Source organism: Lepisosteus oculatus, chromosome 5, assembly GCF_040954835.1.
Source record: "Lepisosteus oculatus isolate fLepOcu1 chromosome 5, fLepOcu1.hap2, whole genome shotgun sequence".
NCBI lineage: Eukaryota > Metazoa > Chordata > Actinopteri > Semionotiformes > Lepisosteidae > Lepisosteus > Lepisosteus oculatus.
Genome location: NC_090700.1, coordinates 36093245 through 36107189, shown reverse-complemented (window position 1 = coordinate 36107189; position 13945 = coordinate 36093245). Strand labels below are relative to the sequence as shown.

The 13945-nt window shown below is 44.3% G+C and overlaps 1 protein-coding gene across 3 annotated transcripts in view; it reads right to left on the bottom strand.

Annotated features, from left to right (window-relative positions):
* The window catches only part of kif21b (kinesin family member 21B), a 71646-nt gene extending 60091 nt beyond the window's left edge, over nucleotides 1–11555 (bottom strand). For 2 of the 3 annotated variants that reach the window (XM_015342640.2, XM_015342642.2), the window contains exon 1: nucleotides 11376–11555. In XM_015342640.2, the coding sequence (XP_015198126.2) occupies nucleotides 11376–11488 (113 nt within the window). In that variant the 5' untranslated portion in view covers nucleotides 11489–11555. Of the gene's footprint in view, nucleotides 1–10917; nucleotides 11290–11375 lie in introns of those variants that run through there. The other variant, XM_015342641.2, reaches the window with a different exon arrangement.
* Nucleotides 11556–13945: the final 2390 nt, after the last annotated feature.

Sequence of the window (13945 nt, the reverse complement as noted above, 5' to 3'; positions counted from 1 at the left end):
AAGGCCAGAGCACTACCTCAGGGCCAAAATTAAAATACCTTTCAGCCATCAAAGACTAGCGATTTCTGAATTGAACAAATTCTCTGATTAATCCCTCAATAACTCCAAAGTCATTCACCAGTGTAACCAGACCTTGAGGAAACTAAGCCATGTGGACAAGCCGGATGCAGCGGGCACTCTATTCTGCCTGTGCTGTGCAGGGTCTGAAACAATCCAAGCCATAGTGTTGAAGCAGATCCTGTGCGGCCACACAGAACTCGATGAGATCCTTGGATAGGTCGACTGCAAACAATCAAGCAAAAAGATCTTAGTGGGCTCTTTCCTACTTCAATTCTGATCTTATCGAATAATAACATTATTAGCCTGCAGAATTGCCTATGCACCTGGAGTGACCCATGATGCAAGAATTTCTTTATACAACCCACTCCATTTCAGTTTCGACACCGAAGCTATCAGGGTCCCCTGACCACACTGTCTGCATACCAACCCTGGAGATAGGACCTACTGTATATTAAAGGTTTGACTGCACCCAAGTGCACACCTTCTGCCCTCCGCTGCGGTGCCTGCTGCCTCAGGTCATGCAGGACTTGAGTGAAACATGCAGGCAGTCCATGTAGGCATGGAGGCGAGCCTGGCCATTCGGTGCACTTGACAGATCTGACGTAATACCATCGCTGTTCTCAATGCAGCTGGAACTGTCATTATAGTATCAGTTCAGCATCTATTCTCAACAATGACCCTCGAGAATCCCACACAGGCATTGAGAACTCGATTCTGACAGGGGGGCCGTTGAGGATAGGGTTTCTAGTGATTGCAGACAACTAAAGGAAGATTTGCACACAATGCAGAGGTGACAACTAATATAGCGGTGGGCAGGGGACAGACAAAAGAGCAGCTTTGAACAAAACCTAGAAACCAAAATAGAAAAAATCAACATCACCAAAACAAAGATCTCTACCCAGGTGGAATCAACTCATTCAAGAGCCATAGCAAGAACTGCTGGTGTAAATCTAATTTTCCAGCAAACGTTCTAACAGAAAACCTGAGGAAACATTATTTGAATTGATTATAGTGGGGGGAAATTGCATTTCACATGCGTGCCTGCAGAGTGCCATTCCCGTGATTTGTAAGTGCAGGCAGCAGCTCTTTTTCATTTCACTGCAGTAGTTTAAAGACATTATACAGCTGTAAAACAGCCTCTACAGGCAGAAACAGGCATTAAGCTACGCTACACGGATACAGTTCACAATGGGGAATCTAGAAGCCTCTCTTAATATCTTCAATAACCCTTCTCCAGACCAACACAATGAGAAGGAATAAAACTGTCATGCAATTAAGGATAGGATTGCCAAACACTAAAACTCTGTCTTTAACATTAAATATCTGTACAAAAATCTCTACTTTATGATGCACATAATAGGTCATTTACAGACCTTCATAGCACCAGGAGTAGTTATTTAATGTTCCGTTCCCTGGGGAATGGTTCAGGGATCTCCTACCCTGGTCCTGGAGAGCCCCAGTCCTGTTAATCTTACAGGTTACAGGTCACTAGGTTTGTAAAAGATTGACAACAGCAATATGCCACTGAGTAATTAAACAAATAATCTGTTCAATTAAGAGATTGAACAGATTCAAAGAGAATTTGATCCTCGAGGGCTGAAGAGAAGTCAGTATTTACTGTTCGCTGAATGACTTAATTCAACAACACAGAGCAATTGCTGCATGTCCTTAGAAAGTGACGACTTAAGAGTGACCTACAAAACCCACTGGACTGGGCTTCTCCAGGACAAGGGTGGGAGACTCCTGTCAATCCTGTGATCCACTGGGAAGTCCTTTTTGAGACAAGGGCGTCCCACATGAGAAAAATGCCTCCGCCTGCACACACTGGCACGTCTCCGCATCAGTTAGGCGCCAGCGTGGCCCAACACGTGCCACTTCATCCACAGTCAATCGCTTCAGTATCTGCCCTTGTACAAAAAGCAAGTGTACGCATGGCGCTCCCCTGACTCAAAGAGCTGAGAGGAATAGGGGAGCTAGTGAGTTCATTCACACCCCCCACACAGCAGCTCAGTCAGAGAGCTCAAGTCCCACTGGCATCCTTTCAGCTCGGCTGTGAAAAGCCAGGGGACTAACAAGACAGCCAGCCCCATTCTGAAACACTGGGAAACACTGGGGCCACCTGACCCCCCTTTCAGCCACAATCACACTCCATTTAAACCCCGGGTTTGTGTCAGTATATCAGGGATCAAGACAACACAATGACAAAAACAAAGCCCCTGCAGAGATTGCACACATCATGGCATTCGACGGATCAAAAAGTCAAGAACAAAATAATTTTAACACAAACTGGATTTCCAGTATGTCCTCTTTACTTCACTGAAAACTTCACAGGTGAAAAAACACAGGTTACTGAATCACAGGGTGTGCTTACTTTTTCACACAAGGCTACAGAATGTTGGATGATTTTGTGTTTAATAAATGAAGTGTAAAATGTGCGTGTGTCATCTGTCACATGAGGGTAGATTTTGTCTGCTGTTAGGATTGGGTGAGGACTAGATGAAGGTCAGATATGTCTTAATATGTAAAACCACAGAAAGGGGTGTACTTTTTTTTCACATCAATGTATGTATACAGTGAATATCTCTTAGAATTTACAAACCTATGGAAAGATAAACTAAGGAAGGGCTCTTTTGCAGAGGAAAAGGAGGCTTACGCAAGCTAAGCATCAGAGATCGTGACTCAGGTTTGACGTTTGCCCCCTATATTAAACTTGATGCTGAGAAAAGAAACAATGCACATTTTCATCAATTGCACCTTCTTTTCTCCCCCGCCACCACCTTTATCGGAAACGCATCGAATTCAATATGGAAAAATCAAGTGTTAAACTGCAGAAACAAAGTTCTAAACGAACACGAAGGTCATTAATCGCCACGCCAGCGAAGCCCCGCATCTCTTGAAACAAGAGCTCTGAACAGGAAACCCGCGACACACAAGGTTACAGTGTCCTCTGCGAGGTGTTCTTTCTCCCGCAGGACCCAGACAAGGTGAGGCTGGGAAATCTGAGCCGGGCCGCCATTCTGCTGAATGCCGGAGTTGAAGATCAGTGAACCGCCAGTTCAGCTGAACAGTGTGCTTTACCCAGATATTTCAATAGCTGAGGGGCACCCAAGTTCCAGTGGGGGAGGACTGGATCTCCAGAGGATTTGCACGCCTATTTATTCCGTCACCAGGCCAAAATGCCTGGGAACAGAACAGTGATCAGCAGCTCGACTCAGTAGCTAGAGATCTCCAGGCTGAAACAGGAAAAAAGATCACTGTGGCCTCTGAGGAGCCGATTTTGAGCACCACTGCAACCATTTAAAATGCAGCATGCAGGTACAGATACAGCCAGGTACATTCAAATAAAGGCCCATCGAAAACGGCAGAATTTCTCCACAATATCTCAAAACCCATCCTGGGGACCCTAAGACTTTAGAATCAGCAAGTTCTAAACACTTAGATCTACTGAGCTGTAGACAAAACCAGGAGCTGTTCAGGAAAAATCAGGTGGGACCAAAATTAAAAATACCTTTCAGCCATCAAAGACTAGCGATTTCTTAATTGAGCAAATTCCCTGATTAATCCCTCAGTAACTCCAAAGGGTGGGGAAAACGTCTACAGGCGGCCTCGAGGACTAACCAGAAGGGGGCTTCAAGAGTGAGGCTGGCAGTCCTGCTGTAAACCAAGAAGATAAAATATGAGCATTCTGCAGGACTGCCTGAACTGGGGCCCTGCACTGTGAAGTGGTAAAACAGAGATGCCCTCCGCTCAAGCAAGCGATGCGCGTTACAGCCTCTGCTTTACCCATTTGTCCTCTCGATTTTACGAGTCACGTGGTGCGGACGCAGAGCTGCTAACACCCTCCCTGCTCGAGAGCTAATAAAATCCCTCTCGTCCCCCCGAAGTGCCACTCTTCAAAACACAACAGCCCTTGTTAGAAAGGGCACCAATTATTTGAATGTATTTTTTTTTTAGTCCTCATGACTATTTTGTACAATCCCCTGTGCAAACTTGTGAGCTTCCTGTTGTGGCAGAGATGGAAAACAAATTCATTATTAATGTGTGCCTTTTAGCCAGAAGCATAATATATTGATTCTGCACAGACAGAATTGTTTTCTGGAAGCAACAAACATGCATGAGGCACTAACAGGGACAGGCATTCCCACTCATGCAGGTTATAGAAGCCTCAAGGGGGGTGGGGGGGTTCTGACTGAAATAATAAGGTCCCCTGCCCAGTAAAACCACCAACGCCTATTCTGTTCTCTGTGTTCAGAAATTTCCTGGGGCGTTTCTGTGTAACAGTGAGCTGAGGGAGTCACAGAAGGGATGCCATCCCCGCTCTGAATTCTAGACAGTGCAAGACTCTGCAGTCACATGGTGCAGTTGTCCACTGTTTATGAAGTGGCGCTGTGAATGCCCAGAGATCGCAAATGACCGGGAAAGAATCCCAGCAAGAGCAGGGAGAGCTGTTATTGTCAAATTTGCAATCCGCAAACGTCTAACAATCCATTCCTTGGCTGTAGGATTGTGCTACTGACTATTGCCTCTCGGAGACTAGAGACAATGCATCAACTTCAACCTCTTAATCCGCTTACTACAGAAGATGCTTAATTGCCAGCTGGAGTTCCATTCAAGCAGCTCTTAACAGAAGGAGCCGCCTCCTTCTTGGGCTACTGTATGCAAACCGCTACACTCCTAACAGGCAAGAGACAGCAAACGAATTCTCGACATGCCTGAAGCTGTCAAACAGACTTCATATTTCCATATATAAAATGAGATAAATGAGATGCCCATCATTATTTATCATTCTATCCCATAGTCGGCATGAGCTCTTAATGAAACACACAGCAGAACAGCTTTTGTATCAGTTTAACAGAACGACTGGTTTATTCATTATTCACGTGAGACTCTGACAGCAGTGAGAAGATGGTGACAGAGAGAGCAAAAAAGGGAGATGGGGGAGAAGTCGAACATACAAAGACAAAAAGTATTTTCTTAAGGCACTATATTTCTCTGCAGAGTGTGTTTTATCCAAAGCTGCTTTTCAATAATGTGAGAAAGGGCCCGTTAACACTTTAAATGCCATCCTCATGTTCCTAAGGATGTGTGCTTTGAGGTCAGGCTTTTAAAAGCTTTTTATTCATTTTTCCTCTAGCTTCCTACAAGCAAAACCCATCATCAGACCTGATGAAAAGATCAGAAAAATAGAACAAGATCGCTTTCTTTCATACAGTATGAAATGCAATAACTAGTTCCCCAACATGAATACAGCTGGGAAGTTGGAGACAAACAACCGCACCACATTTTAGACTTAAACATAGGAAAGAAATGACTGTGAAAGTCAGATGAAATTAATGCAAAGTTCATCCTGCTGGCAGTCTGCACTAACACTGAACAAGGAGCCTAGGATGGAGTCTTTTTAAAAAACAACTACACCCTCACTCTTTTTAAGAAGACCAACACAAGTATCCCAATTCCCTTTAACCCCCAGAATGAGTCAGAATAGTAGATCTAACGCTGACAAGCTGAAGGAAACGATGCTTCCAAACTTCATGCCTTCAGGACCTTAGACAGCAATCCAACAGCCACAGAGAGGTCTTTATGAGATGGGTGGAAAGAGTGCCATGCAGAATAACTGTTGTGCTGCCAGGACACCTGAAGTCAGAGCAGTAGCTAGGGCAACAGTGCTGGCTCTGGTTCTTGCTCTGCATCTTTTAGATGATGTTTCTGGATAACAACCTCCTTTGCCTCCACGTTTTAAAAGGGACGCAGCTGCAGGCCCTTCAACCCCGTAATCCTTGGCGACATGTTAATAGTTAATAAATGCATGTCTTTGTTGGGCCCTCTGAGAGCTCATGTTTATTTTCTACAGCAGCCTTTTGACACTAAAACAGAAGGGGACACTTCCTGCTCAACCCCCCCCCCCCTTCCTCCCACCCCATCTCTTCCTCTTTTTCTCTAAAGCACAACTGGTCCTTTATCCTTATCTGATCTCCGTCCAAAACAGCAGCAAGCGGAGAATTGATTTGCTTACCGGACAGCGTCAATTGGCTCTTTTCAGTTCAAATTCCCCCCCACCAACCTTCAGAGACCAGCCAGGAGTCTAACTCTGCTCACAAGCCAGAGCATGCTTTTCTCCGAAGGAAAAGCATGATAAAAAAGGAACATACAGAAGGCACTCTCCTACAAATACAGTATATACAGGGGTGCCCAATATGTGCAATGGGGCCCTGTAAGTGCCAGAATTTAAAGGGAAATCAGGGATTGTAGGCAAAACTGCGCTTAATAATCAGAAAATGCATATAACATCCAAGCATTTGTACAAATGTGCATCTTGTATCCTTTCTGAAACGTCTGTATTTCTGTCTGCAATGGGGGCATTGCACCCTGTTGTCATTTGCTTCTTCCTGCACAAACATGCACTGGAGCCATTGTTTGGAGGCATCTGCACACTCACACAACACAACGCACCTTCGCGGATTACATTTAACGCTAAATGAGGGAAAGGTTAAAGAAAAAAAAAAACACTGGACAACTAAGCGCAGCACATGGGCATAGCAACCATCAGTGAGAAGCCGTAGTGGAAAGTTGAGCAAAAAGCAGGGCTGAGCAGGGGCCGTAAAACAACACAGGAGCCATGTCCACATCCTTCCTGCCAGTGCCGCTTCCTGGAGAGTCTTCGAGCCATCGGCGCCCCGCCCAGCGACGGCAGGAGGCAGCTGGGAGGAGCCGCCCGGCCCACGTGGCCGAGAGGAAGCAATCGAGTGGCAACGCACAGATTGGAGGCACGAAAATCCCTCCAGAACAAACTCATCAGCAAACCAAGAGGGGGAAGACATTAGGAGCTGAGACTCATCAAGCTCACGCCGAGCAGGAAACCAAACGAGACTTTCTGCTTGGTCACGGCTTGATTCACAGCAGGTCCAGCACCACCGCGTGGGTCAACTCAAGCTTTTTAATGTTTTAGGAAAACAGCAATACGCAGTTGAAATAACACTGAATATACTGCTTTACTGCTCCATCAGTACAGCTGGTGAGCCTCTAAGATTTATTTTTTCTCCTGCAATTCACCACGAGCCAATCCACCCTCTGTTTCAGCCTCATCTGAGAGGGCTATCAGGGTGGAAAGACAAGGTAAAAAGCTGTTGAGTTGGGATCACGAGCGCCCGGCTGCAAAGGACTTTATATGTTTAAAGTGCCAATAACCTCTAGTAGGGGCACCTTCTAATTTCCACACGCATGACACTAATGTCAAAAAACTTCCAGGTGCTCTCATATATTCACAATATAGAAGGTCCACAAAAATTATTCCACTACATAATGCTAAAAATCAATATCTATTATTAGCAAATAAGTCACTGAAACTGTAAAGTCACCTAGCTTTTCTTCCACATTATCCCCATGGGTGCTGTGGACTTGCACTCAACGAACAGTATCTCAGCCAAATGACTGGCAATAATTCAACATCCATTAGGCACAACATTTCTAGGATAATTCCAAGAACAATTATGTAACAAATTCACAGTAAGATTTTTCGTTTCTCCATGTTTCACGTTTTCACATGAACCCCTATTGTGGGCATCCTGACCTCTACTTCCTGTAATCGTGGACAGACGACGGGCTGACAGAGAAGGGCTCACAGTCAGCCGAGCATTCCTGAGGCAGTCTTGCGCAGACAGTTTTAAGCCTCAGCTGAACTAATTACCTCCCAGATCACATCACTTAAACTCCGTCTTCCTGCAGTTTCACACAATGCCCTTTGTGCCCACATGTAAGCCCAACCAAAATCAGTTTTAGAATGCCTCTCATCCTGAAACCAGAATCTGGGTCATCTTTCTCATCCTCTTGCAAGGCGATGTCTTCAATTTTTGACAAAAGCAAAATAAGAAGCTCACGAGTGACACTTAATTTCTAGACATGGGTCCTGCTCAGATCTGACTTTTACCTTCTTCCACTGCACGAGCATTTGATCTGTTCTTTTTTTTAGGAGGTAAAATACCTCAATGTTAATAAGCACCCCCAGCTGCAAATAGCACCAGGCCAGGCCATTTCATTGCGAGTCTCTGTAAACGACTGTAATTTCCACAGAGGCAGCAAAATCCTTGTTATCTCATCTCTTCAGGGGATTCATGTCAGAAACATACATTAAAAAATAGAAAGCACAAATCAGGCTAAAGATAACCACCACTATCTCAGTCTAAAATATGCAGTTATTTCAGGCAAATGTATTCATTCCTTTTTGTCTGTTTATAAGGCAGTCTAAACGCATTGCAGTCAGGTTAGCCCTCATCACACTCAGTTTCCCAATCAGCCCCTCAGGGTCTGAGCGCAGCTCTTGCAGCTGAAAATTAAACATTCACCCGTTAACCTACAATATTCACTGCCCCGACTCCATCCCACAAAAACACAAACGCATAATGAAAATAAATGTCATTAACAAACAAATGGCACTTTTGCATCTCCACTCCATAACCCTCCTTGGAAGCTAAACTGCTATCAAAGAGAAGCAGCACAAGAAGGCACAAGAGGTCAAAGGTCACCGATTACCATTAATCTTGGACTGTCCATCATTAATGTAGGAAAAGCCCTGCAGGCTTGCTTAGATTAATCAACACTGAATTAGACAAGCAAGAATATCAATTTTAAAAACATCAAATGCTCACATTCTTGTGGTCCCCAAGGGCTCATGGGATACAGAGTTGCCATCGCTGAATTTTGTACCACAGAGAGAAAGGGCAGCAGGAGAGAAAAGGGAGGCAGGAGGGCAGACAAACAGGAGCATACTGGTACAAGTGGCCGTCCCGGTCGGTTTGCAGTATCACACACTGTACTGTGGACAGGATTCATCGGCTGTAGACAGCGGCAAAAGCCTTTCAATCTGAAAGCAATTTTTTTTTTTTGCAAAATCCCATATCTTAGGATTTCCCATGAAAATGGCTTCACTCCCAAAGGCCCATGGGTTGCAGATTTGTGTCCCAATCAGTGTTCTGCCTGTTGTGTATTTCACATCCTGTCAGTAATTGAGACAGGAGCGTTTTTCAGCTGGAACTGTCTAAACAGGGCGTAGGAGGAGGGAGGGGGAGGGAGAGGGTGGGGGTCAAGGGGGGGGATCCATTTAACCAAATGTAACTGTAGATAATTGTTGCATTTGTAAAGCGCTGTTCATTTAAAATGATCCCCAAAATGCTGAAAGAGGAATGGATCCACTTGAAGACTGTCCCACCTGGGTGACGCCTGCCTGCCATTCTGCGCCAGCAGCCCCGCTACACTGCAGATCAGGAGCACAAGCAGTCAGGTGAAGAAATTACCTCACCATTTTAATCAAGGAAGAACTTTAGGGAGGCCAGACTGTGCAAGCCTACACTAGAATTTAACACTGAGGTTAACACCATTACTCTTTCGAAAAGACGTGATCTTTAATGACCTCGGTTTGCAAACCTCATTCAAAGGACAACCTTTCCTACTGCACAGTATCTATCGGCACTGTATGGTTTTAGGAACCAAGAGATTTATTTAGCGTATTTTAATACGCCTACAACCTTCTCCAATTCACCTTACAATTCACTAACGTCAAGTTCAGGAACATCTAAATTTGGTGAGCTTTAAAAATGAAACCAATATAAAGTGGCTGTGACTTGGCAACAGTTACCAATCGATTTTTATACATTTATACGTGTTAATGCATAGTGCACTCCATTTTTAGCACTGCAACTCCAGACAAAGGCGGGACTCAGTAATGTCCACAGTCTCAGAGTTAATATTCCACTGCAGAGTACAGGGGTCTAACCTGAAGGCACCGAGGCAATTACGAGATCACAGTCTAACTGGAGACGCGGCTAGAGCAGCTAAATTATCCTATCGAATTTTAAAAAAGGGGTTTAATTCTCCACCCCAATTTGACTGCTGACACCTTAAAACAATTCGCAACATACCGACTCACGCTGGGATAAAGACAAAACGCCGCTTTGCCATTACTGTCTTACAATTACAAAATAAACAGTAATACCAGAACAACCGCCATTATTGATAACTCTTACATGCCAATCAGAAAGACAATAACATTTTTCATGATACCCTACATTGGTCTATACGCTTTACAACGTAAAGCGTTGTGTTCGGTTCCTGTATTTATCATCAACAATACATATCCCCTGCTATTCAACAGCAGCCTACTTTTATTGACTATTCCTGCACCTGTTTTAAATAAAGGATAAATATTCCATTTCTGTGCTTTGCCGTAAACGCAGCTCTCTTTGTGTGACACGTACGGTAAATGCTGCAACGCCTGATATTTTGTAACAATCTTTTTTAAGAACTAAAATGGAGAACACGCAAAAATACTGAAGTGAGATTACACCCTAGAGAAAGAAGTGTCCGTGTAGCAATCCGTGCATGACACTCCTTCTCTCTTTTTGCCAACGGGAGGGAGAAAATGTAAGGAGATGTTATAGAAAGGTGGAGAAAGAAATTTGTGAGCAGCTATCGGCGCCTACCGCACCTGTGCTGCAGCTATGAAGATGCAAGTTTAAACACAAAAAAAATCGTGCCGCTGAGAACAATGAGAGTAAGGAGTGGGACTATTAAGAGTTAAACTGCGTTAGATTACTATACAATATTATATCGCTGTGAATAAACCGACTCACGGCGTGTTTGCAGCTGTCAAATTGCGAGAAAAGGCGGAAAGAGTGCGCCTTCGTACCACCCAGTGCTAATATTAGAAATGTAATAAAATAAAACTATTGTACGATATTACCCAGGGCACAATTATTGGCGACAGCCGCATTATGCCACTGCAAAGGTCGATTCCGCGCTGTACAGGTTTTTATAGCACACTGGGTCATTTTACAACGTCCATTCAGAAACACACGTCTGTCTTACCTTAAAGAGACCTTCACACAGCAGTCGTTTTGAGTCGCCATTCCTGCGTCTTTCAAGAATTAATCTCTGTGATTAATGTTGTTAATTACAGTGGCTGCCACTGTATGTTTTATTTTAAAAAATACTCTAGAGATGCTTTTAAAACAGCGCAGATTAGCAAATACCGGTCGCGTTAAAAGCGGGCATCATTACAGCCATAATACAGCCTGCAAAAAAAAGTCTTCCTTTTGGCCCTAGCTGTGGAAACTGTCATGTTGTTGGTAGCTGTGTTACGAGACTGTCTTTTTTCTCTCTCACGCAGCTACATCCTGTTAAAATGCATCAGCACTTATCAGCTAGCGGCCACAAAAGCATTCATTCTACCTCTCTCGCTCACAGGCATCGAGTATTACTGCTACGCTGCTAAGCATAAAGGGGCGGTGTTGCACTCGATTGACAGCCACTTTAGCCATACAAACCTGAGGATCCCGCCCCTTGACAAAACCCCAAACCAATCGTGGCCTTTGACGGTCCCACCGTTCATGAAGGTGCTGAGAGGAGAAGAGTCGGGGTCAGGATGGACACCCCCCATGTCAATTCAGGAGCTACCGAGTTTTAATGAGCGACAGCATCTGAGACGCATTAAACGGTCATAAAGGGGGGGATGTTTCCCAGGGTCTCCACAAAAGGTCGGGAGGGCAGGGTTTTAACACCCGCGGGGTCGAAGGCCAACGAAAAACAGCTTTTCGCTGCGGTAAATGAAGCCTACAGTTCCGAAGTTGTAATGTTTGGCTGTTTTTATGTACAGTGGTTGTAAGGCTGGTTCGCTTTAGTTGGGATTCCAAAGAGTCCTAAGTCTTCCTGTCGAAATCCAACATCTTTCTGCAAACTCAGTGTCTTAGTGTAAGATAATGAAACAGCATTATTGTGGTAGTGCCACTCCCTCTTATCTCTGAAAAACATCTTTAAATGTCCTAAATTCTCTTGTATCATCAGCAAAGGCTGAAAGTGTTATTTTTGCAATGTCCTGTGAGAAGCTCAGAGGCGCGCATTCTCATGCACGCACTAGATTCCTGGACAGATTAATATTCTGCTGTAAAACGGATAAGCCTCAATCCTCTCTGAAGTATTGAACTATAATAAGTAAGCAGCTCCTGCTGCGTAAATCTGCAATGTTGCATAACTCCAGATACGTGAAAATCCTGATCCTAACGCTGTGTGATTGTGTTACTGACAAATGACATGTTTCAGTACACACGGCTCTATACTGCAGTAAACTGCTCGCTTACAACAATATTTCTCATACTTTACTTGGAGCACTACTGTGTCTTCTGATTTTGCTCAAGACGGTTTCTGAAAAAATCAACGAAATAATTGTTCAGAAAATTGTAATACATCAGGTTGCAGTGAGTGGGGTAGTGTCTGCGCAGTTATCATACAAATATAAGGCATAACCTCTGAAAGGCCATTTCCCAGCTTCTTGTTAATTTAAAAAAGTCTCTGGAATCTGATTACACTGAAAGTTGGTCAAGTGACTGCCATCGAACAGACTGAGCACACAAGTGTTCAATTATACTGATTGGTTAGGGAAAGTCATCGTCGTTTAGGCTTGATATTTGTAAATATTAAATTGGCTTAAAAGTTGTAAATAGTAAACACTATTTGTAACCAAATTAGTAACTGGCAGAAAAGCAGCAAGAAAACAAGTGTTACACATAAACGTTCGCAATATAAGTATACCACGTTTTTCCATTAACCTTTAATTCTCTGAGGGTTAATTAGGGTACATTACTCATTTTAGTAAAGGTGTAAACCTTGAAGCTTCTTAAAAGTTAATGTAATTCCAGTTTTAAAAATCCCATCCTGTCTCAATGTATCCTGGTAAGCGCAGAGTCATATGGTCACCTTATGTATTGTACAGATGAGCTCTGAAGAGCTGGGGGAGTGGGGAAGAAGCTACCCATTCATGTGGTTGAAGCTGACACCCTGGCTTCTTTCAAGATGCAGCTGGATGAGATCTTTGGATTAATCATCTACTAATTACCAACTAGGCTAGATGGGCTGAAAGGCCTCCTCTCCATTGTTACTGTTCTTATGTCGAAAATAAAAATACTCTTACCAATCAGTTTTCCACTGAAATCCTAAGATGAACGAGATGTTTTTGCTCTGAGATGTAATGTCAAAAAGTAGTGTTGCCTTCAATTAGGTGTATCAGCAGCGAAGAGGTGACTCACTGCTGCTGGGGTGGGAGGTGGTGAAGGGGAGGGGGTGGTTATAAAGTGTTTTTGGAACATCTTGCTTCAATTGCTGTTTTTTTTTCCTTGTTCGTCTTCAGAAACAAATTTGAAAAGGCGTGCCTGATTGGCATTGCAGCTGTCCAGTGCTAGGATCCTGGCTTCACTTCCTGGGGTGCTGTCTGTGTGGAGTCTGTATGTTCTCCCTGGCTTTGCATGGCTTGCCTCCTGGTGCTCCAGTTCCCTCCCAGAGGTTGATGATATACTGTACACTGGTAGGTCAATTGGCTTCTGGAAAACTGGCCCTGGTGTGAGTTTGTATGTCTGTGTGAGTCTGCCCTGCGGTGGACTGGTGTCCCATCCAGGCTGTACCCTGCCTTGCACACGATGCATGCTGGGATACACTCTGGCTCCCCCCAGAACCCTGTACTTGATAGGTGATTTCAAAAATTGATGAATAGGTGGAAGCTCGGCCACTGCTTTTTCATGTGTCTCTCTTGACTGGGGCTCCCTTACCAACAGGCTTTTCCAAAGCCTCTCTTAATCTTCCTAGGTTTATTAGGTGGTAAATAAACTCTTCTCCTCCTTCCTCTCTGCTGGATGGACACTCCTGAGAGTCTCCCCTGATTTATGCATGGGGCAGACAAAGGCACTCTCGTACTGCCAGGAGAGCTGTGTGACCGCTGTGTGTGTCACATGTTGGAGGAGGAAGGGGGGGATGAGTGGGGGGCTGTTTTGTTCAACCCTCTCTCCACTGAACAGAGACGGAGTGAGATCTGAGAGCCTCAGAGTCAGCTGGTCCTGACTTCATCTAG